General features: G+C 37.9%; 1 protein-coding gene across 3 annotated transcripts in view; it reads left to right on the plus strand.

Annotated features, from left to right (window-relative positions):
* The window catches only part of SH3KBP1 (SH3 domain containing kinase binding protein 1), a 174811-nt gene that overhangs the window by 46428 nt on the left and 104442 nt on the right, over nt 1–23941 (plus strand). For 2 of the 3 annotated variants that reach the window (XM_070750739.1, XM_070750738.1), the window contains exons 4-5: nt 4797–4903; nt 9729–9855. In XM_070750739.1, the coding sequence (XP_070606840.1) occupies nt 4797–4903; nt 9729–9855 (234 nt within the window). Of the gene's footprint in view, nt 1–4796; nt 4904–9728; nt 9856–21738; nt 21814–23941 lie in introns of all 3 variants that reach the window. The other variant, XM_070750737.1, reaches the window with a different exon arrangement.

Consider the following 23941-nt stretch of genomic DNA (forward strand, 5'->3'; position numbering starts at 1 on the left):
TTGTTGGCTTGAAAAAAGGCCAAAACCGTCATAATATATTAAACTGTTAAAGGGTAAAAGAAAATAACCTGGTGATAAAGTTTAATGCTTAAAGGAGATTAAGATATTCATATTAATTAAGACTATCATCTTTTTTCTGTTTACTTTTTGCCAATTTAATTATTAATAGTACAAATTAATATTCATAAAATTTATTTTTAAAAAAGGACTGTGAGAAAAGACTGCTATAGATATGTTTCAGTTAAATATAAAACCCTCTACATCATATACATTATACTCATGCATTTTATATTTGTGATTTAACTTTTGGCACTAAATATGGTTAAAGTATCAAACAGAAGTCAGATCTAAAATATGGAGTACAGTACACACAGGCCTTCCTTGACTTTGGCTACCTCTTTGTGGTAATTTTCACAATGTCTGTTTTCTACCAAGAGTCCTGGGTTTAAAAGCATGGTTATACAGAACCAACAAATAATTATGTGATTTTTGGAATTGGAGAATTTTTCACTTTCAATTATGTTAGAGTTCAGAAGTCAACATACCTGATATTATGTGACAGCACATCAAGACTATGTAAACATATACATGCTGTATTTTGTTTTCTAATAGAATAGAAAATAGAACAGAATAGAATAGAATTCTTTAATAGCCAAGTTTGACACAAGGAATTTGTCTTCGGTACATAAGCTTCTTAGTGTACATAAATACATTCATCAAGAATCTATAAGATACAATACTTCGTGATAGTCATAGGATACTAAATAAGCAATCAAATCATACTAGGAAACTAAATAAAACAATATAAATTGTATAGATACAAGCAACAAGGTTATAGTCATAAGTAGGAGGAAATAGGTAATAGGAAGGATGAGAAAATAATAGTAATAGAGTTTTAGTCTTATGGGAATTAGTTGTTTAGGAGAGTGATGGCACATGGAGAAAAAATTGTCCTTGTGTCTAAGTTGTTCTGGTATGCAATGCTCTATAATGTCATTTTGAGGATAGAAGTTGAAACAATTTATCCCTAGGATGTGAAGGTTTAGTAAATAATTTCACAGCCCTCTTTTTGACTGGTGCAGTATACAGGTCCTTAATGGAAGACAAGTTGATAGCAATTGTTTTTTCTGCAGTTCTAACTATCCGTTGAAGTCTGTGTCTGTCTTGTTCAGTTGCAGAGCCAAACCAGACAGTTATAGAGGTGCAGATGACAGACTCAGTGATTAGTCTATAGAACTGAATCAGCAACTCCTTGGGCAGTCTGAGCTTTCTGAGTTGCCACAAAAGGAACATTCTTTGTTGTGCTTTTTTGATGAAGTTTTTGATGTTCAGTATCCATTTCAAGTCTTGAGAAAAAACAGCAAAACTATCATAAAACATTTCATTGAGGCTGCCGTCAGCAGCACCATCTTGGGATACAGCATCACAAATTATGTTAGATGTATCTTTAAAACTTCTACTTTAAATGTGAAAATTTATTTTTAGTCTTTCATTATGAGCAAAAAACATTCTCAGTTTTATGATCCACAGTCCTACCTGCTAATTTAAGGATTTCATAATGCTAACACTGCATTTCTGATTACCCGAAAGAAAAACTATCAACAACTGATTTTGACACTTCCTAGTTTGAAAGGTTGTCATGCAGCATCTAGAGCTAGTAGGCAAAATATAGAAGTCCAGATTACTCTAGCCTGCAGATTTGTTTCAGTGGTTCCCAATCTTTGTGTCTTGGTGGCCTGGCTGGAGAGGGGAAGTGGGCTGTATGGATGACAGGGCAGTGTGCATATGTGTGTATGGGCACCAGCCCACTGCTTGCAAACTCCAGTTTCAAATAGGCCGTGGCCCAATCATGGGTCTTACCACTAATTACAATTTTAGCATTTTATATATATTAAAAAATCTCCTATGATAATTCTATTGTGGACCAGGAAGTGTATGAGCAGCAAAAACCTCCGGTCTAGACTAGATAAAGAAAGATTGGCATAACCTGTCTGTCTGATAATAACTATTAAAGGCAAAAGAATAATAAATAGACATTGCTTTGAGAAAGTTTTATCTTAAAGAAGGTAGTTTGTTACTTTAGTTACTGGTAATTAAATCTGGTTTTGTTGAGTATCCATGACATTGTTACCTTAATTCAGACATGCAACCTAAGACCATGCAGTGACCAATAATACACATTTAGACTAACCCTGATCTTGGTTTAGAGGTTCAACAAGACTGGGTTTGGTAAGTACTTGGGTGGACATTTCAATGTATTTCTGGGGTTATAGGCTGGACTGGAAGGCATCTCAGAAAAAAGCTGTGCAAATCACTGTTCTGTGCATGGCTCTCAGAGTGACACCACTGACTCAAAAATCCTTTATTTTATGAATAAATCAAATCCTTTATTGATATAAGCACACATAACGAAAAGCAGATTTTAAACTGCAGGGGGAAATGAATTCTTTTTGTTTTCTAAGCTAAACATAAACAATGTTTGGGAAAGGTGCCAAACTCGACCTAATCCGCATTCCTTAGATAACAAGTCCATTCCTCATTTAAGCATATTAATTTGTTCACCGAAGTCCTTTCCAGCAAGTATTTATTTATTTATTTATTTATTTATTATCTATCTATCTATCTATCTATCTATCTATCTATCTATCTATCTATCTATTTATTTATTAGATTTATATGCCGCCCCTCTCTGCAGACTTGGGGCGGCTAACAACAATAAAAAGAGAACGTAAACAAATCTAATATTAAAAAATCTAAAAACCCCAATTTAAGAGATACATACAGTCATACCATACATAAATTTTATAAGCCTAGGGGAAGGAAATATTTCAATTCCCCCATGCCTGACGACAGAGGTGGGTTTTTAAGAGCTTACGAAAGGCAAGGCGGGTGGGGGCAACTCTGATATCTGGGGGGGAGTTGGTTCCATAGGGTCGGGGCCGCTACAGAGAAGGCTCTTCCCCTGGGTCCCGCCAAATGACATTATTTAGTCTACGGGACCTGGAGAAGGCCAACTCTGTGGGACCTAACTGGTTGCTGGGATTCGTGCCGCAGAAGGCGGTCCCGTAGATATTCTGGTCCGATGCCATGAAGGGCTTTATAGGTCATAACCAACACTTTGAATTGTGACTGGAAACCGATCAGTAACCAGTGTAGACTGCGGAGTGTTGGAGTAACATGGGCATATTTAGGAAAGCCCATGATAGCTCTTGCAGCTGCATTCTGCACGATCTGGAGTTTCCAAACACTTTTCAAAGGTAGCCCCATGTAGAGAGCTTTACAGTAGTCGAGCCTCGAGGTGATGAGGGCATGAGTGACTGTGAGCAGTGACTCCTGGTCCAAAGAGGGTCACAACTGGTGCACCAGGCGAACTTGGGCAAATGTCCCCCTCGCCACAGCTGAAAGATGTTTCTCTAATGTGAGCTGTGGCTCAAGGAGGACGCCCAAGTTGCGGACCCTCTCTGAGGGCGTTAATAATCCCCCCCCCGGGTAATGGACAGACAGATGGAATTGTCCTTGGGAGGCAAAACCCACAGCCACTCCGTCTTATCAGGGTTGAGTTTGAGTCTGTTGACATCCATCCAGATCCCAGCAGCCTCCAGACATCACTTCCACTGCTTCACTGACTGGACAAGGGGTGAAGATGTAAAGCTGGGTATCATCTGCATACTGATGATACCTCACCCCATGCCCTTGGATGATCTCACCCAGCGGTTTCATGTAGATATTAAATAGCAGGGGGGAGAGGACAGACCCCTGAGGCACCCCACAAGGGAGCAACCTAGTAGTCGACCTCTGACCCCCCACTAACACCAACTGCGACCGACCGGAGAGGTAGGAGGAGAACCACTGGAGAACAGTGCCTCCCACTCCCAACCCCTCTAACTGGCGCAGAAGGATACCATGGTCGATGGTATCGAAAGCCACTGAGAGGTCAAGAAGCACCAGGACAGAGGATAAACCCCTTGTCCCGGGCCCACCAGAGATCATCCATCAGAGCGACCAAAGCAGTTTCCGTACTGTATCCAGTATCCAGCAGAGAATGTGTTTTTGAAGCAGAAATCATGTTTTTAAAGCCTTGTTCAATCACACACACCTCTCGTCTCACATCTCTCACATTGAACGATGTTGAAATTCCACACCCAATTTCCCAAGATCCTTTGCCTTTATACTCCTGAAAGTGACATCACACCCCAATGAGGCTAAGTCTGTACAGTAATACCTTTTACTATGCAACTCCTCTTGACTTCTGAGCAGTCTCCTATAGCGAGGGTCTATCCACTGACTTTCCACTCTAATGTCTTCCTCATCCTCCCGACTGGGACCATTCCCCCATTGTCATATCAGCCCCCTCTAGTGGTTCTTCAGGTTCACTCAGGCCACTTTCTCCCTCACTCTCATTCTCTGCATCAACTGACAATCCACCTGGCCCAGGTATCCAGAGGAGGCTGGTTCATCCTCCTCAGAATCTGACATGACCTGAGGTGGACAAGGAGCACTCACAACAGTCACTATACAAGACACTACAAAAAAACCCCTCACTATAAATACAGATTAATTTCTAGAAATTTTATATTATTTAGAAAGTTTAACACTAGGAACCATTTCTATTTATCAGCTTGACATACTGTAATCATTGCAAGTTGCTTGACTGTCATTATGACATTGAGAAATGGTGTGCTAAATTGAACTGAAATGTGTGTTCAAAGGAGTAAAATCCAATCTTTCTGTCACTTCTGTTTAAATATTCACTTTAAAATTAATAAGAAAAATATTGGGATCTTATTCAATTGTAGGTGAACGAAATAGACGCCGACGATGCCGGGTGGCTTTCAGTTATATGCCTCAAAATGAAGATGAACTGGAGTTGAAAGTTGGAGATATCATTGAGGTAGTTGGAGAAGTAAGTAGTACTTTTAAGTTTTGCAGCATCCAAATTTCTCTTACATTTTGAATACAGTTCCTGATCATAGTTAATAAATAAATTGTAAAATAAATAAATTTAGTAAGAAGATGCAGAGCCACCTCTCTAGAACAAAAAAGATTCATATTATTTCTGTTGCCATAATGGTATAGGAAAAATGCTGGAAAATGGAAATCTATGCACATTTCCCATAATTTGTGAGTAAGCCTTTTTTTTTGAGATTGGTTATTCTACAGAATATGTATAACTTGGCTGATGGAAAAGGAAGAATATGTTACTTTTTTATTACATTTAAAACTGCCCAACTCCAGAATAACTTTGGGTGGTATACATTAAAAGATAATATCCTGTATTGATTTATTAGCAATATTATGTAGTACCAAACAAGATGGTACCAATCTAAAGAGTTTAACATTTAAAGTAATGTCTAAAATAATAATTGAACTGTTATTCAAAACAAAAACAAAGTATTTGTACTGTAAGTGGATAGAATACTAGAGCAGAATATTCAAAGCAATAGTATGGTCTGTAAAGTTAAAAAAATAAGTAAAAAAGAGGAATGAGTCCAGACAGAAATATGAGGCTTGAGAGTATTATTTTTTGCTATTGAATATAGACAGAACCAGTATAATGAAAAGCTACAGAAAATAAATCACTGATACACCCGAGTCTTTTGTGAATTCTACAGGGTAGATAGTTACCAACATTTTGACATGTTGGTACAGTCACTCACATATCATGGTTTACAAAGCTGTAGATGAATGTCATTACAATTTATCCCAGCAATTGCATGCTAATTTGGCATAAGTATTCTGGCACACATTCAAACAGAATATCTGTTACTCAAATATCTTATTTAATGTTAATTAACAAGCTAGTAAAATAAACCGATTTATAATCCTTGGATGGCTATTTGAATCAATTGTTGATGGATTAATTATTCTTTAACTAAATATCTTAATTATAGTTTAGTTAAGTCTTACTGTTAAATATAATTATATTGTTATGTATTATACAGTCTATATCAGCGTTTCCCAACCGGTGTGCCGCGGCACACTGGTGTGCCGCCAAGCTTCAGCTGGGCGGGGCGCTGCCGGTACTTCCGTCCTGGGGCTCCCGCTCGCAGCTGTCTCCTGCTCGATGCCGCGGTTTTCGGCGCTCTCCTGCTGGGCCCCAAAGAAGGAAGGCAGGAAGAAGGAGAGCTCCATTCTTCGCACCTTTTTCCCGCCTTCTTTCTTTGGGGCCCAGCAGGAGAGCGCCGAAAACCGCGGCATCGAGCAGGAGGCGGGGGACAGCTGCGAGCGGGAGCCCCAGGACGGAAGTACCGGCAGCGCCCCGCCCAGCTGGAGCTCCTCTTTCGTCGACGGCAAGTGTCCGATGGGAGCGGGGGGGGGGGGTGGCCGCAGCGGCCGCAGGCAGTCGGGGGAGATGGCGGCGGCGAGAGGGATCGCTCTCTCTCTCTCTCTCTCAGCTGACTGCAAGTGGGAGCCCTGACGGTGGCGGTTGGACGTTCTGCTGGACGTCGTACATGCTGGCGCTGTGTGCCTGGCATATACGGTGTCCAGCACCACGTCCAGCTGCCGCCGTCAGGGCTCCCGCTTGCAGTCAGCTGAGAGAGAGAGAGAAAGAGAGACATATAAGAGGCAGAGAGAGAGAGAAAGAGAGACATAGCAAGAGAGGCAGAGAAAGAGAGACAGAGCAAGAAAGAGAGACAGCAAGAGAGGCAGAGAAAGAGAGATAGAGAGAGAGAAAGAGAGACATAGCAAGAGCGGCAGAGAGAGAGAAAAAGAAAGAGAGACATAGCAAGAGAAAAAGAGAGACATAGCAAGAGAGGCACAGAGAGAGAGAGAAAGAGAAAGAAAGAGAGACAGAGAGAGAAAGAGAGATAGCAAGAGAGGCAAAGAGAAAGAAAGAGACATATAGCAAGACAGTGAAAGAGAGAGAGAGAGCAAGAGAGAGAGAAAAAAGCAAGAAAGAGATAGCAAGAGAGACAGAGAGAGAGAGCAAGGGAGAGAGAAAGACATTGAGGAAGGGAAGGAGGGAGAGAGAAAGAGAGCAAAAAAGAGAGGAAGAAAGAAAGAAAGAGGGATGGAGAGAGAGAATGAAGGGAAGGAAGGAAAAGAGAGAAAGAGGGAGAAATAGAGCGAAAGGGAGGAAGAGAGAGGGTTTTTTTGTCCAAACTTTTCTTTAGCCCGCGCCCCCCCCCCCCTTTCAGTGTTCCCCAGGTTTTTCAAAATACGAATAATGTGCCGCGGCTCAAAAAAGGTTGGGAAACACTGGTCTATATGTTCAGAGAGAGGAAAAGGGAAAATATATAAATGTCAACCTTTCATTAAACATTAAACTGTAATATATATTTTATTGGGATATTTTCCATCCTTGTAGACTAATTTGTTTACAATATAATTCTATAAAAATTTTGTTATAATGTCTGTAAAGAAAGTGTTAAACCTACTCTAATATTCACCACAACAATACATCTGTTCTGCTTAAAAGTGTCAAGTTCAAAGTGTGCTTATGCTGTTGCAACCATTATTACTTCTCAAGTTGCCAAAGAAGGGGGAGGAAAGGATGAAATGGAATGTAGGCTCCAGACTTCAAGAAGAAGAGCTGTGAGAGCCAAGGACACATTGGCAGGTGTTTGACAAAATGACAAAATAATGACATTCAGTTGGGCAATGTGGCCTGCACTAATAGGGAGAGGGGGAAATCCATACTGTAATTATATGCATTTATGTGGGAATTAGATAGAGCTGGTTTTGCCTTCATCATTGCCAAAATGATGTACTCAATAAAATTTGGCATTCAGACATCTTAAGGTCTCAAATGTGCTTGCTTTGGTTGTGCTCATCATTCGGACAGTTGACAAAAAGTTTTAAAAAAAGGAACTATTTTTTTAAAAAAGTGTGATATTTTCAGTTTGTTTCTGTTTTGTTTTTCTTGGAAGACCTATATTATAGAGCACTTTTCACCTATTGAAACTATCATTTCTATTCGTTTTTTTGTAAAGGGACAGTACCTGGTTGATAGAATTTACTTAATTTCAAAGGCACTTTTAGGTGACTGAAAGAATGAGCCATTCCTTGCTGTCAAAATAAAATCCCACGGCATTTATTTGATTTTTAGGCACTACAATCTCCTAGAAGGATTCTGCCACTCCATAAATGTATAAGGAACTTCATTGTCTGTGACACATTTGCTTAAGTATTATACTAAAAATGAATCACTGTGCCTTTCAGTAGAAATAGATCTTGTATCCTGTTGCTTTCAGTGAGTCTAGTTTAGCTTGTTGATGAATACCAAAAGCATATAAACTTTATGTTATTGTAAACAATAATATAATAGTACAGTATTTGGTTTTATTTTTCTGTTGAAGTGTTGATTAAAATTGTGATTCTTGCTTAGAAGCCATTTAGTTTAATTGGAGATCATAACTAGAATATGTTAAAATATTTATGATAAATTGTCTAGATCAATTTATATTTATATTCCAGAACATTAGGAACAATAACTTTCCTGTCTCAAATGCTAGTTAAAATATGGGTGGTCCTTGACTTACAATCATAATTGAACCCAAAATTTCTGTTGCTAAGCAAGGTAGTTATTAAGTGAGTTTTGTCCCATTTTACAACATTTTTTTGCCATAGTAGTAAAATGACTCTTTGCAGTTTTAAGTTAGTAAGTCGTTTGTTAAGTGAATCTGGCTTCCCATTGACTTTGCTCATCAGAAGATTGCAGAAAGTGGTCACATGACCCTGGGACACTGCAGCTGTCATAAATATGAGTCAGTTACCAAGCGTCTGAATTTTGATCATGTGACCATGGGGATGCTGTAACGGTCATCAGTATGGTTATAAGTGTTAATACAGGGTGTCCAGCAAACCTGGAAAACAGGGAAATCAGGGAATTATTAGGGGAATTGGCGTTTGGGAAATATCAGGGAATTCGTGAAAAAAAACGGAATAAATCGGGGGTGGGGGGAAACACTGTAGTAAAATGTTTAAAAGTCAGGGGAAAATCATGTTTTTAAAAAACAGACCGTGCTGCCTGGCAGAGTCAAGCAAAAATGAACATAACTGTGGCCACAACTTGCTTCCTCAGCTACTGATATTTCTCCATGGCTTAGCTATTTGGTATGATGTCATCCAAGACCACGCCTTAACTAGATCGCAAGTTACAGGGAAATATCAGGGAATTTCAAAATGCTTTCCCCCTGGACATCCTGTAATAAGTCAAGGACTACCTGTACATAGTGTTAAAGTCTACATTGCCTCAGGGTTCTCACTCTTCTTTGGCAATTAACATATCTTGAATGCATCACTATAATCAAAATGAAAGCTATCAATGTATGGGTAACAGGTTTGGAAAGAAAGGGAGGCACATAGCTTAGGTAACTAGCAAATATTCTTAGAAACTGAGGCAGCTTGAAATGTTGGACTAGTGTAAAGTTGGTTATTGTTTTAAAGGAGTATGATACCATATATGGCCCATTACTATGGTATTCGAAGGCCTATACCTCTTACTTTGTGTAGTTTAAACTTCAGTCTTTTACTCTTCTCATTTACCAAAATAGCATCCAGAAAGAATTGCTTATGGACTTGATAGGTGTAGAGGAATATTTCTATTCAGTAATGTCAGTATATTCAAATGAATGGCAGCATATACCATAAAAATCTTGCAAGATGTTGAAAATGACATGATTGTCAATGGATATTTAGAGGTTTGTATGTAACAATACTAAAATTGTTGTCACTGTAGCTTTAAAAGTAGGAATTCACAATGTTTGCTTTCTTCCATGGTGCAGGTAGAAGAAGGTTGGTGGGAAGGCGTGCTAAATGGGAAGACTGGCATGTTCCCTTCTAATTTCATAAAGGAGCTTTCTGATTCTGATGATACTAGAATTGTCCATGAAGAACACCTGATAAAACCGAGTAAGCCTATAAGCATTCATTTTATTTTAGCTTTGGCTTGATTCTTTCATTATACAATTGATTTCCTTTTCCTTTCCTTTTTCTTTTTTTAGAAGTTGTACAGTGAACTGTGCCAGGTGAAACCAAATTGATATTAAATTAATGTTAGCAAGCTGCAAATATTTATTTTTCTCATTGAATGATTTTTTTTTAGTCATCATTTGCCATTATATTTTATCATGAAAAATTCTGAAATGCTAATTTGGAAATTTAGTTGAACTATGCTTCGTAATGATGCTTTTATCCTTTAATGCTTATTGCTGGATTATAGTTAAAAGAATGATAATACATTTGAAACAGCTGTATTTTTTCTTTTGCCTGATATTTAGCCTTTTTGCTTTTTTTATCAATAGTGCTATTGTACCCGTAACTCAGGTTAAGGTCAGTAAACCCAAGAAATGGTCTTCAGAATTATGCAAAAGGTGGTCTGTTAGAGCATTTGCAGCATGATTACTATTAGGAGACAACACAGGAGCAAAACAGAGCCGCCCCGAGTCTACGGAGAGGGGCGGCATACAAATCTAATAAACATAAACATACAGAGCCTTAGATATTTAACAGTGGTTTATATACAAGATATATTCAGAAATATATGTGGTAGGCAAATACCTGACAAGCTATCAATCAATCTACTTCTTAATTCAACATGGAGAACTCAACAATGGATACCAGACATAAGGAGAGAGAATACACTCTCTCCTGGCTGCTTTATATAATAAACACCCCTTAAAGTGGTAATGACCTTCTTCGAATCATTCATAGTCTACAACCTGCAATACCAATGCTGATTCATTTTCATTGCATCAGCTTTACAGTTGGTCAGCTCTTGAATCTCAATATCTTAACACTCCTCCCATTTAAAATTGAACAGCTGATAATCCAAACGCTTTAAATGTCCTTATACTTTTCCACAAATACAGGCTTTGTTAACATATCAGCTATATTACAGTCACTAGAACAATGCTGTAATCTGATCAATTTCTTCTTTACATCTTCTCTAACATTACAGTATGATATATTCCAGCAATATGACATTTCCTGGTGACATTTCCAGTTCAGGAGGTACACCTTTATTACTCTTCTCAGATGTCCTTGGAATTATGTGTTCCTGTGTTACTGTTTTAGGTCTCACCTCTTCTATATCTACAGTATATCATCTGTGTTTTCACTTTTTATTATAGGTCTACCCTCTTCTACATCCCTTTCTGACCTGATTTTTTGTCTCATCTGCCCTGTCTCACCTGATAAATTAGGACTCTACACTGTCATGAACACCTCATGATTAGCATGTATCTTGTTCCAGTTGTTCTGCTTTGGAAAACTAGCAGATCTTGAAATCACTAATGTTTGGCACCATCTGTAAACCTGTACCCTTTTGTTCCTGGCTCATACCTAACAAACTCAGGTTTTCTGTACTTTCTCTGTCCTTTTCTCCTAGTACTTTCGGAATATGTACCAAGGCATAACTGCCAAAAGTTCTTAAATGAGCAAAGTGGAGTTTCCTTCCATGCATCAGGAAATATGGAGTGTATTGCCACACTCCATAACCTATTAATGATGAAATTCACTGTCTCGCAGCTTCTCCTCAGTATATTTTAATCATGCTTGCATCCGCAAGTAATTCATCCTTCATAGTCTGTAACACACTATTCATCCTTTCAGTCACTCCATTTTCAGCCAGCGATTATGGATTTGTTTTTTTATGCCCTGTGCCTAGACTGCTTAACCACCTTTGAAAACTCTCAGACATAAACTCTGTTCCTCTGTCTGTTTGCAGCTGGGATACTTTACATCCATATGGTCACTCTACCAGTGTTACCCATTGACTGAATTGTTGCAGTACTTAAGTCTTATTTTTCAGTAAATAACAATATCCATATCTACTGTAATTGTCTACTATGACTAAAGCATATCTAGCTCCTCCTAAAGAGGGTGTCATAAGACCAACCAGATTGGCATGAGCTAATTGCAATACCCTGTTGTTCTTGCATTCTTTTTATTTACAGGATACATTTTAGCTTTTGATCCCTTACAAACAGTACAATCCAAATACAGCGGTACCTATACTTACGAATGCCTATACTTACAAACTTTTCTAGATATGAACCGGGTGTTCAAGATTTTTTTGCCTCTTCCCACGAGCCATTTTCCACTTATGAACCCGACAAATTTCCAGGGAAATTTGAGAGTGGCATGCCAGAGAAGTTTATTCCCTCTCCAAGTACCCAGAGGAAAGAAGATGCTTCGTTCGCTCTGGACTGCCCAGAGCGAAGGAAGCTTTCCTCTTCCCCATTTGCTCTCTATGTGTCCTCCAGTTTTCACTGAAAGTTTCCAAGCTTTCCTCTTCCCTATTTGCTCTCTATGTGTCCTCCAGTTTTCATGGAGGGTTTACAAACTTGAGGACACATAGAAAACACATAGAAAGCAAATGGGGAAGAGGAAAGCATGGAAACCCTCCGTGAAAATATGGCTGATCCCCTTGTTCCCTTCTCTACTTTTTGGGTAACAAAGTTATCTGCTAGGCTTGTTAGGAACCTGTTGGATCTTGTACTTGGTGCAAAGTTTGTCTCCCAATTGATGTCAAGGTAGTTAAAATCCCTCATTACTATTGTGATGTGCTTCCTACATACCTTAGTTAGCTAATTAGCAAAAAGTTCATTTACTTCCTCTGTTTGGTTGGGTGGCCTATAGTATAGACTTATGGCAATGTCATTTTCCCCACCCCCTTTAATATTGACCCAAATGCATTCAAGATGATTTTCATTATTGTTGTGCTCTATTTCTGTAGAGATGTAGTTATTTCTTATATATAGTGCAACGCCACCTCCTCTTTTATTTGGTCTATCGCAAATTGACCCACTTGTATCACCAGGCATGGGGGAATTGAGACATCTCCCCCAGGCTTATATAGTTTTATGTATGGTATGCTTGTGTTGCATAGTTTTTAAATGATGGGATTTTAGATGCTTTTTTAATATTAGATTTGTTTACATTGTCACATTGTTATTACTATTGTTGTGAGCCGCCCTGAGTCTCCGGAGAGAGGCGGCATACAAATCTATTTATTTATCTATTTATTTATCTATTTATTCATTCATTCATTCATTTATTTAAAATAATTTAAATCCCTCTAGTTGCATATTCCATTTGTCAGTCTCATCCCACCAAGTTCTGTATTGGCAACTACTGTATATTGTATCTTCCCTCATTTACTTGAATTTCTAATTCACCTTGTTTATTCCTCATGCTCTGTGCATTGGTATATAGACATTTAAGTCCATTTTGATTGATCTTGTGTTTACTGTCTACATGACCTGTGTTGTGCCTGACTGCCCCTATTTTCTTGCCATCTGTTTGGATAGTGCACATGATATGGCACTCATTATTAAATGTTTGGCTTTGCTTGACAGCATGGCTGATAAATTTACCCACACACATATCTATGTTGTGTGCACTGTTAACCCTATTAATTTTAGATTGCTGGGGACCTATAATGTTGTGCATCAATTAAATCTCTGCTGTTCAGTTTAAATGTTTATCCAGGAAATCTATGAATTTAATACCTAATAGATCAGCCCCTTTGATGGATGCAAACCATCTCTTTTGTACAGTTTTTCATTGGACCAGCTGCAGACATCATGACTAATGACTAATGAAAGCAAAGCCTTCCCTTTTGCATCATTCCTCTTGCTACACATTAAACTGTTTGTTTCCCTGTTTGTTCCTTGTATACAGGTAAAATTTTTGAAAAGATAAGCCTATAGCCTATACTACTAAGTTCATACCACTAACTCTAGCTCTGGAAGTCATTCTGCACAGAAAGTACATCTTTTGGGGACAGATCAATTGTGCCAAGATGTATAGCATCAACATCACAGTTCTTACTAGCATTCTTGATTATTTTATGCCTGTTTTCTCTGTTGGCAATAACAACTGGCAGACACCTGACCGCTTTCAACACCTCGATATCCTTTCCTAAATTTACATCTCTTACAATTGAATCACTAACCAGAAGGTGGTGTCTCTTTTTGGTTACCTTGCTGCTCTTGTGTAACTGATGTGTAATACCTGATTCACACTTTCCCCTCTTCTTCCTCATGGACCACAGTCCCCTGCTTATTTGAGTTCTCACAACTACCTTGACTTGTCGCTTTAGTGTCCCTATTAAAGTCAGCAAGGGCACTATATGTGTTATGCTGGGACACAGCAAAAGCTTTGTGTTTATGTTTCACAGCTCTCACGCTGCAAAATCCCACAGTTGCCCATACTCCGCATACATATATAAGACACTTGTCTATACTGTCCATACATATAAAAGATGTTGTACAATGTAGCATCTATTTCTGGTACATAAACATTACCTTCCCCTTTTACAGCAGCTCTCTGTCCACCAACCAGACTAATCCATGTTGCATTGTTGATTTTAAATAAGAAAAAGTAGGTGGATTGTTAACAATATGCTGGCTTGCCCCACTGTCCAACAACCAAGTATTCCTAGTGTGTTCAGTTGTTGACGCTGCCAGGAAAATGACGCTGGAGTACCACTCCACATTTTCTGATTAGCCATGTTCCCTTGTCTTGCTGCTCCTCTGTTCCTCCTCTGATGACAGCGTCTCTGGAGATGCTTAGTTGAACCACATCTCTTCAGAAAGTTCACTTTCTCAGCTGATTTGCTGCCATCCTGAACCTTTGTAGATGCTTAATGCTTTCTCCTTCCTTTCCTGGTTTCCAGCCGTTTCTTCTCCTCTTCCAGCAATTGACCAGTCAAATATGCCATTAAATCCTGCTCTTGCATGGACTCTACATTAGTCACAAGAACATCCCATGTGCAAGGAACATGCAAATTGTGGGCCTTAGTAAATGTCATTCCTCTTTCTTCCAACTCAAGGAATGTCTTTTTCATATTCTGCATATGTGTGGACACACCGTATTTTCCGGAGTATAAGACACACCTATTTCCCCCCCAAAAGAGGGTGAAAATCGAGTGCGTCTTATATTCCAAATGTAGCTCCACTCACCTGCCTCGCGCATTGCATTTTTATTTCAATGTAGATTCTTTGAAGACATTTTCAAGTGGCAGCATCACGACCCCCTCCCCAATTCCAAAAACGGCCCGTGTGGAGGCCAAAAAAGTGCATTGCATTTCAGGTGGTGGGCAGTTCCAGCCTGAAATGTGAGGATCGTGGAGGAAAGCATTTTCAGGTGGCGGATCCCCACCTTGATTCCAAAAACGGCACATGCATCAGGCATTGAAAATGCTTTCCTCCCTGATCCTCGCATTGCAGGCACTGTTTTTGAATCAGGGATGGTATTGTGGAGAAGAAGGAGGGCAGTGTAAAGCAGTACTACCTTAAACCAAAGCCCTCTGAGTAACTGGGAAAGAAAGCTTTGGTTTAAAGTGGCGCTGCTTTACACTGCTCTCCTCCTTATTTTATTTATTTTTATTTTAAAGTGTACAAAAATTCCAATTGAAGAGTGTTTTGTCTGGGTACAAATCATTTTAGGAAATAATAATCACAGTGTTTTCAACAATATTCATTACATTAATATAAATTATATTAATATTAATAACAATATTTGCTATCATGCTATTTGTTTAACCAAGTTAACATATCTTCCCTATATCATAATCCTTTCATCTATTTCCCTGTTTCTAACTCCTGCTTTTATCAGCTAGCCATTGATAAAATAAGTCCCAAGTCAGAATACATTCAGTTTTTTTCTTTTCCTTAGTTGTAAGTATTAGCTTATCCATTTCTGCACATTCTAATATTTTTCTAATCACATGATCATCTGTTGTCAGAGCCCACTCTTATTGCCCCTTTAAAACATATGACTACGGCCTTTTTCCTCAAGATGGACTTGGTCCTGCTTTTAATAATTAATGTTTATCTTCCACCATCACTAAGAAAAGCTGAAACTACTGCAGTGTGGAGAGAGTTAGATTATTTATTTATTTAAATTTATAGGCCACTCTTCTCCTAATGGACTCAGGGCAGCGTACAACAATAAACAATACAATAATAAAAATATAAAATTTTAAAACCCCAATGTTAAAAACATTCATACATCAATCATTCATTGCTGTTAATAAACTCCTCATGGACCATGCAAAAGCCAGGATCTTATTAGGGGGACCACTATGTGATGTAGAATGCTGGACTCGATGGGCTTTGGCCCAATTCAGCATGGGTCTTCTTACGTTCTTATTCTTGGCATACATTAATTAATAAATCATTATGGAAATACAGAAATGCATACAATATTGTTTGGCACAAATTGTGGTAATGCCAAGAAAGCGCTCACCTTGTTCTAAAAGATGTACAAAAGCAAAACTGGGAATGATAATAAAACAATTCTTAAACATCTTCTTACACTCAAAAAACAATTAAAACAATTGATTGCACTTAAGAAGAGACACAATGCAAGGTCCTTTTGGTAACAGCTTATTGTGGCAGAAAAGCAAAATAACTCTATTTTGGCATCTAATAGCTGACAGAATTCATACCTCACAATATGCCCATATACCTCCTACAATCTGGGAACTTCACTTTCAGAGAATTTATAAAGACTCCTCCAGCGAGAGTATAAGGCAGTGATGGCAAACCTTTTTTGCCTCTGGTTTGAAAGCGCATAAGTGGCCACATCCATGATTAAATGCCTGCGGAAAGTGAAAACAGGTTTCCCCACCCCCTGGAGGCGCTCTGGAGTCTGGAAACGGCCTGTTCCCCAAGTTCTGGTGGGCCCAGTAGGCTCATGTTTTGCCCTCCCCAGCCCCAAAGGCTTACCTGGAGCCAAGAGAGGATAAAAATACCCTCCCCTACCCCCCCGGAGGCTCTCTGCAAACCAAAAATGCCCTCTTAGAGCCTTCGTGTGAGCTAAAAATCAGTTGGCCGGCACACACATGCACATTGCAGCAGAGCTAGAGCAATGGCTCACATGCCAGCAGATATGGCTCCACATGCCAGCTGTGGCACCCATGCCATAGGTTCGCCATCACTGGTGTAAGGTGTTCAATCAGCCCCAGGAGCTGATTTTATTTCTGCTGAATTATCAAAGAACAATTTGGAGTGATGGATACCAGTCCTGGCAGCGCTATTCACTTACATCAACTCCACTGGGCATGTTCCAGAAGATTGGGGCTTGGCAATTATTGCCCCAATTTTTAAAAAGGAAAAGAAAGATGATCCTGCCAATTACAGACCAATAAGTCTGCTAAATATAATTAGCAAACTCTACACCAAATACCTCTAAGGTAAATTAAAGGAGCAGCTAGATCGAGAACTTGATAACTGAGGAGCAAGCTGGATTTAGTGAGGGAAGAGGCACTATAGATCAGTGCTTAATTCTCCATCATCAGATTGAGAAATATGTATCAAACAGACCTGTATACACCTGCTTTATAGATTTCAAGGCAGCCTTTGATATGGTTACCAGCTATGGGAGAAGCTGGAAGCTGCCTCAATTGACCACAGGCTTCTTTATCTCTATTGCATACCTTACATACTAAAACATCCCTCAAGGTGAGGTCTGATAAGCAAGAGTTCTTCTCGAGTTAGTCAAAACACAAAAGGTGATTAAACCAGTGCATTTTGGCCCCCTTGCTTTTTCAACTTCTATATAAATTACATGATAAAATGGTTAAATAAAACTTACTACCACCCCTAAAAAAATAGGTGATTGAAACACTGCTGTTCTATGCAGAGGATGCTGTTATCATCTTCAGGACACCAGTAGGTCTCAAAAGAGCCTTGTGAGTCCTCGTCCAGTATTATAATTAGAATAAACTGGACCTGAGAAATGTTTATGAGAAAACAAAGATTATGGCCTTTGCAAAAAGGCCAAAAGTTTATTATGGTATCAAAGGGCCATAATACAGAGCAGGTAACCATCTTCAAATACCTAGGGAGGTCATCCAGGCCACTGGTTCAAGAAGAGTACATGGCGAATCTGTGGCTGCCTTGAGCCAAAGATCAGCAAGCGCCATCCTTAAATTTTTCAGAACAATGAGAGGATGCTATGTTTCTGCTGCAATTAAGCTTTTTCTGACCAAGTCACTAGCACAGATTTCTTATGGGACCTTGCTCGGATCCTCAGCTTCATGTTTTACACCATTGGAAAAAGTTCAATCAAAATTCATTAGAGCAATTCTGCAGATGCTACATTGTGTCTGTGCCCGGAGACAGGATTGACAAAGGTTGAAGCAAGAATCTATAGAGCATTTTTAAATCTTTGGCTAGAGCTGTCAGGGTTCTAAGTAATTTCTAAGCCGCCCCGAGTCTGCGGAGAGGGGCGGCATACAAATCTAAATAATAAATAAATAAATAAAATAATATCCCCAACGAAAGACGACTCAGAGGCATGAGCTGCCTCAAAGTTCCATTTTATTAGAGATTTCATATTGGCACACCAGGGAAAACCCGAATCTGAAAGTTTATAGGTTTTCCCCACCCAAAGGAAAGTTCAAGACCCTGCCCAACACATGGTCCAATCAAAACCATCCCAACCAGAGATAATTCCTAACCACTCTCCTCCAGGTGCAGGGCAAGACGGCCTTGACTCTGTGAGAAAAGAATGTCATTATGACTACATATCACCTGTGCTCCATACAATCCCCCTCCCAGTTTCCCACAGAAGTAAATGTGGCAGGCCTGAAGGCACAATGCAAAAGATAGCTTCCAGGCCTGACAAAGTTAATAGATGCTAAAGGGTGAACAGCCAATAACTACAGCTCAGGTGACTAGATTCTGCACGAAAGCACTGGGGATTAATTGGAAACACGTGTCTAATCTGCCATAGCTATTTTATGCAACAAATGTGGCAAACCTGCTGCAGTGCTTATTCCTTTATTAACACTTCAGGCCACACAGTTTATGGATTGTAATTTTAGTATAGTTAGACCATGTATAATTTACAGACTAGATTTTATCACAGATTTTAGCTGTTATTTATTACTTTATACTAGAATTTTTAATTGTATATTTACTGAGTGCTTTTATTTGATCTAATCTCTGGTCTATGACTGTAATAAATTGAATTGAATAAGAGACTTGACTTAAATATTTTTATCATTTGTATTATACTATGATATTTGAAAAGGTGGCATTCTGAATAGTTTTAGGATTCTAGATTAAATTAAAGCAGTTTTTTTTCAATCATTGCCAGCCTTTTATGCAGAATCTCACAAAACCTGAATTTAAACTTTTCAATAATTTTTATATCTTTTAAAAAAGAAATAGAATTATTGATTTTGTGATGTCATTATATCTTCATTATGTTATCAATAATCAATAATTCTATTTTTACATTGCTTTTTAAATAGAGAAATTTGTTCAGCAATGCATATTGATGAATTCATAAATATTTGATGCTATTGAACTTAATTTGGAATAAAATATAATGTGATGTGCTTATAGAACCAAAGACTACAAGTTGTCCTTGAATTACAACCATAATTGAGCCCAACATTTCTGTAGTTAAGCGAGACATTTGTTAACTGAGTTTTGTACCATAATGATGATTATTCCAAAAATGATGTACTTATTCCAAGTTTTACCAGGTACCTTCCCAGGAGTAAAACTAAGGGAATGGGACAATAAAATGAACTATTGGATTGAAGGAAATAAAAAACCTAGAACAAGGAAACGATGGCTGATTGCCAGAGAAAAAGATGGAGGATGGGGGTGCCCAAATTTAGAATTATATAGAGAAGCATTTCAAATAGAAAGATTAATGGAATTACAATCATTGACAGAAAAGAAGTGGGTGAAACTTGAAAGGGAGATTAACAATGTTAAAAATAAAGAGATTTTATTTAGAAAATGGAGTAAAATAGAAATTAATAGATTAGCCGATCCTTTGAAAGCAGCTGTAGATATTTGGTCAAAATGGCAAGGGAAATTAGCAAATAGGAATTCAAAATTATCAACGTTGCATGTTTTGAACATAAATAATGACGTTAATCTAGGTAGAGTTATAAAGGAATTAAATGATAAAGGCATAATGAGACTAGAACAATTATATGAGACAGATGGAAGAGTTAACAGAACTCGCCTCGTATGGTGGTTGGGCCAACAAAAATGGTTGCAGATTAATGCAATATGCAAATATTTGAATAAAACTGAGATTAAAGAAGCATTTTTGAGAGAAGAAAACTGTCTAGAGAAAATACTGAAAGAAAAGATTAATGATTCAAAAGGACAGGCTAGTAAGATTTATAGTATGTTATTACAAGTGGAAGAGGAAGTGATTAAAGGCCTAACAAGATACTGGCAAAATGAATTACAGATCAATGAAAACGAGATGGAAGAAGTAGTAGAAAATATATATAAGATAAAGAACACAAGAATTAGAGAGATGAGAAGGAAAATTTTACATAAATGGTACTTTACGCCAGTAAAACTAGCACACTTCCAGAGGAAAGGAAGAGGAAACTGCTGGCATGGTTGCCAAATAAAAGGAGTTTTTATGCATATGCTCTGGGAATGTGTTGAAGTTCCAAAATTTTGGAAGGAAGTACAGAATGAAATTAACAATATGCTAAACATTAATTGGATAATCACGAAAGAATCAACAACAATAGTTAAACATGGGGAATTACGAGAATTTAAAGAAATCAAAACAGCAGCTTTGGAAAGCGCTCAAGCAGTAGTGGTATTAGGGTGGAAGGACAGCAATAAATGGACAATCCAGAATTGGTACTGGTACATGGTGGACCACATTCACTTCGAAATTATGGAAATAAGATTAAATAACTTTGATGAAAATAAAATGGAGAAGCTGATGGCACGATGGAATAAGGTGAAAGATTGTATCTTAAGTAGAATATATGACGACAATGTGAAAAATAAACTCCAATCACTCTTTGTATGTAAAGATTCTTTTGTTTGTTTGTTGTGATAAAAATTTAATTAAAAAAAATTATTTTTTTAAAAAAAGTTTTGTATCATTTTATGACCTCTCTTGCAACAGTTGTTAAGTAAACCATTGCATTGTTAAATTAGTAACATGGTTGTTACATGAATCTAGTTTCTGCACTGACTTTTCTTGTGGTTGCAAAAGGTGATCACATGACCCTGGGACACAGCCGATGTGCCAAATATGTAGCAGTTGCCAAACAACTGAAGTTTGATCCCTTGACCGTGGAGATGCTGCAACAGTCATAAATGTAAAAAATGGTCATAAGTCACTTTTTTCAGTGCCATTGTAAATTCAAACAGTTATGAATGTTGTAAATTGAGGAATTTACAACATGAATTGTTGTAAATTGAGGACTACATGTAGAGGAAAATCTATTAGCTAAAATATTTTTTATTTTAATACATTACATATTTTATAAAAAGAGGAGTGGGGATAAAATTTAGCTTAACGAATACTCTCAGAAACAATGAAACTTTTTTTCTTTTCTTTTTTTAGCAATAACATCTCTCTGGAGAAGCTTCCCAATTCTCTGAAAACAGATTTGGGAGGAGGGGAAAAGTTGGTTCTAGTTAATTTGTTGATAGATACTCAGAACTGTTGTGTGATATGAGCAAAAAGGAAACAAAAGCATCCCAACCCAATGCTAATTTGCACAGAAATTATACTTCAGGTGTTTATTGACCATTAAAAATGTTCAGAAAGAATACATGGTTGACTTGTTGAATGGCATAATCTGAATAAAGTTTTGACTTTTTTCTCTCAGAAATGCAAACAGTGAAATTATAATTACTTATAAGTTTGTTCTTTCATTAAACTTTAATGCAGCAAGATTAAAAACTATTCCTCTCTTTACTTTTGCTATTACTTCAATTTTCCTTTCCTTTCTTTTTGTTCTACTCTCCTTTTCTTTTATTCTGCTGTCAGGAAAGTCTGCCTTTGAAGGGTCAATTCTGTATAAAGTGGGACCGACAAAGATTGAGAGCTGCAAACGCTATAACAGTGAGTTAATTAATAGAAAAAAGAGAGAATGCTAAGTTAAGGCTGCTTTTCGAATGTGTCTGTTTTCATCTGCCAATGAAAGAAAGTCCACCCATTGCGCACTGGTTGGCTACTTGCATAGTTGTCTGTGAGATGATCAGTTCATTTGTAGTCCAAAGCGCATGTGTTTGAAAATGAATGTAATCATGGGCAAAACAATTTGCAATATTGGGAATCACCTCCAAAATATAGTGCTCAGCTATTGTTGATCTGAAACATGCCTATCGCAATGATTGTAGGAATTGTAGGTCAACAGTAGAACATGTGTTAGGAGCCCAAAATATATAGGCTTAATAGCATAAGAATTAAAGAATATTAGGGAAAACTTTTCATAAAATCTTGGACAAGCATTGCTAATTCAGGCATTTACAGTAATAGTATGCATATTATCTAGTAGGCTAAATAAACCAAACTTTATCTCTGTATGTAATAGCTTTGCATTATCCTAGAAAGCTTGGGGTCATTTACCTGGTGTAAGGGCCCAATCATGGCTCCAAATAGGTAGAAGGTCCAAAATGGGCATACAACAGCTTCAAATGAACCACCTTTTATATAACATTGAACAGCATACATTACTATGAACCAATCATAAAAAACAACAATATGCATACCTTTTCAGTAATCATAGTAACCTTGTTCAACCAAAGGTAACAGGGTATGATAAGGCCTTTATTTTATCAATATCTTTCCTACATTAAAAGTATTCTTAAGTAAGTTTGTAACTTGGTAACAGGGTCTCATCAATAATAATAATAATGATAATGATAATGATAATGATAATGATAATAATTTATTAGATTTGTATGCCGCCCCTCTCTGAGGACTCAGAGCAGCTCACAACAACAATAGATACAATAAAATCCAATATAAACTTTATTAAAAACCTCATTATTATAAAAATCTCAGGGGGTAGTTGATTCCAGAGGGCTGGGGCTGCCACAGAGAAGGCTCTTCCCCTAGGTTCCGCCGGATGACATTGTTTAGTCGACGGGACTTGGAGAAGGCTGACTCTGTGGGACCTAATTGGCCGCTGAGATTCGTGCCCTTATTGAACAGGCAATTTCTGAGGAAGAAGGCAAGTGGCCTGATTTTCATGTATTGCTGTCAAGCATAGTTAACCAATAGTAAAGGTCTCTCCATTCTTGTGTTCATGAGATAACGGTTATCATTTTCTCAGGTATTAATTAAAAAGCATGATGTCAATAATTAAACTATTGCCTAAATTGATTTATTAAAGTACACCCCAAAAGGACAGTGCCAAGAACCAGTAAAACAATTTAAAAATTTAAAACAGCCCCCCTTAAAAAAGGACAAAAGTCAACCCCAAAGCAAACGCAGCAGCTGAGAGGAAAACTAAGAGCAGCTTCTCAGGCTACCAAAAGCCATTAACCCTTCCAACTCTATTATTCGATGTTCTCTATGTTCTAAATTGGGTGCTTCACAGCAGAAGCAAATCAACTGGACCACACATGCATTGAATTCATGGCCTGTCTGATCAAGCTGCATCATCCATCCATCCATCCATCCATCCATCCATCCATCCATCCATTCATTTAAAATTCAATTTCTATGCCGCCCTTCTCCTGACACTCATGGAGGCTTGTCCCCTCCTGTTTCTTTCCCCCCAGAGAGAAACAAGAAGCAGCAACAACTATTAAAGGTCTTGGGTAACTCCAGAGAGTATCAGCTGATCAGAGGTGTTACTTAATACTCTTTATAATGAAAATTATTGTAATCTTGTCCTTCTTCCTGAAGGAAAGAAGTTAATCCCATCCCTAGATGAGTGATTGATGGGTTTCCCTGCCCTAATCCTGTCAGTTTCTGTTGTTTATTGACTTGATTCAGCATGTATTGGCTGCAACTCTTAAGGGGAACTATTAACTGTAGGCACTTTATTTTTAACCAGTTCTCCAAATTGCATAAACAATTTACTAAAGGTTCAGGTGAACTGGTTGAATCTCACCTGTGGTTCAAGCTTAGTAAAGAATTTAATAATCAGAAAAGTTAATGTTTGTTTTAATACCTGCTTGAAATACAGGTAGTCTTTGACTTACAATCACAATTCAGTACAAAATTTCTCTTGCTAAGT

Source organism: Erythrolamprus reginae, chromosome 4, assembly GCF_031021105.1.
Source record: "Erythrolamprus reginae isolate rEryReg1 chromosome 4, rEryReg1.hap1, whole genome shotgun sequence".
Classification (NCBI taxonomy): domain Eukaryota; kingdom Metazoa; phylum Chordata; class Lepidosauria; order Squamata; family Dipsadidae; genus Erythrolamprus; species Erythrolamprus reginae.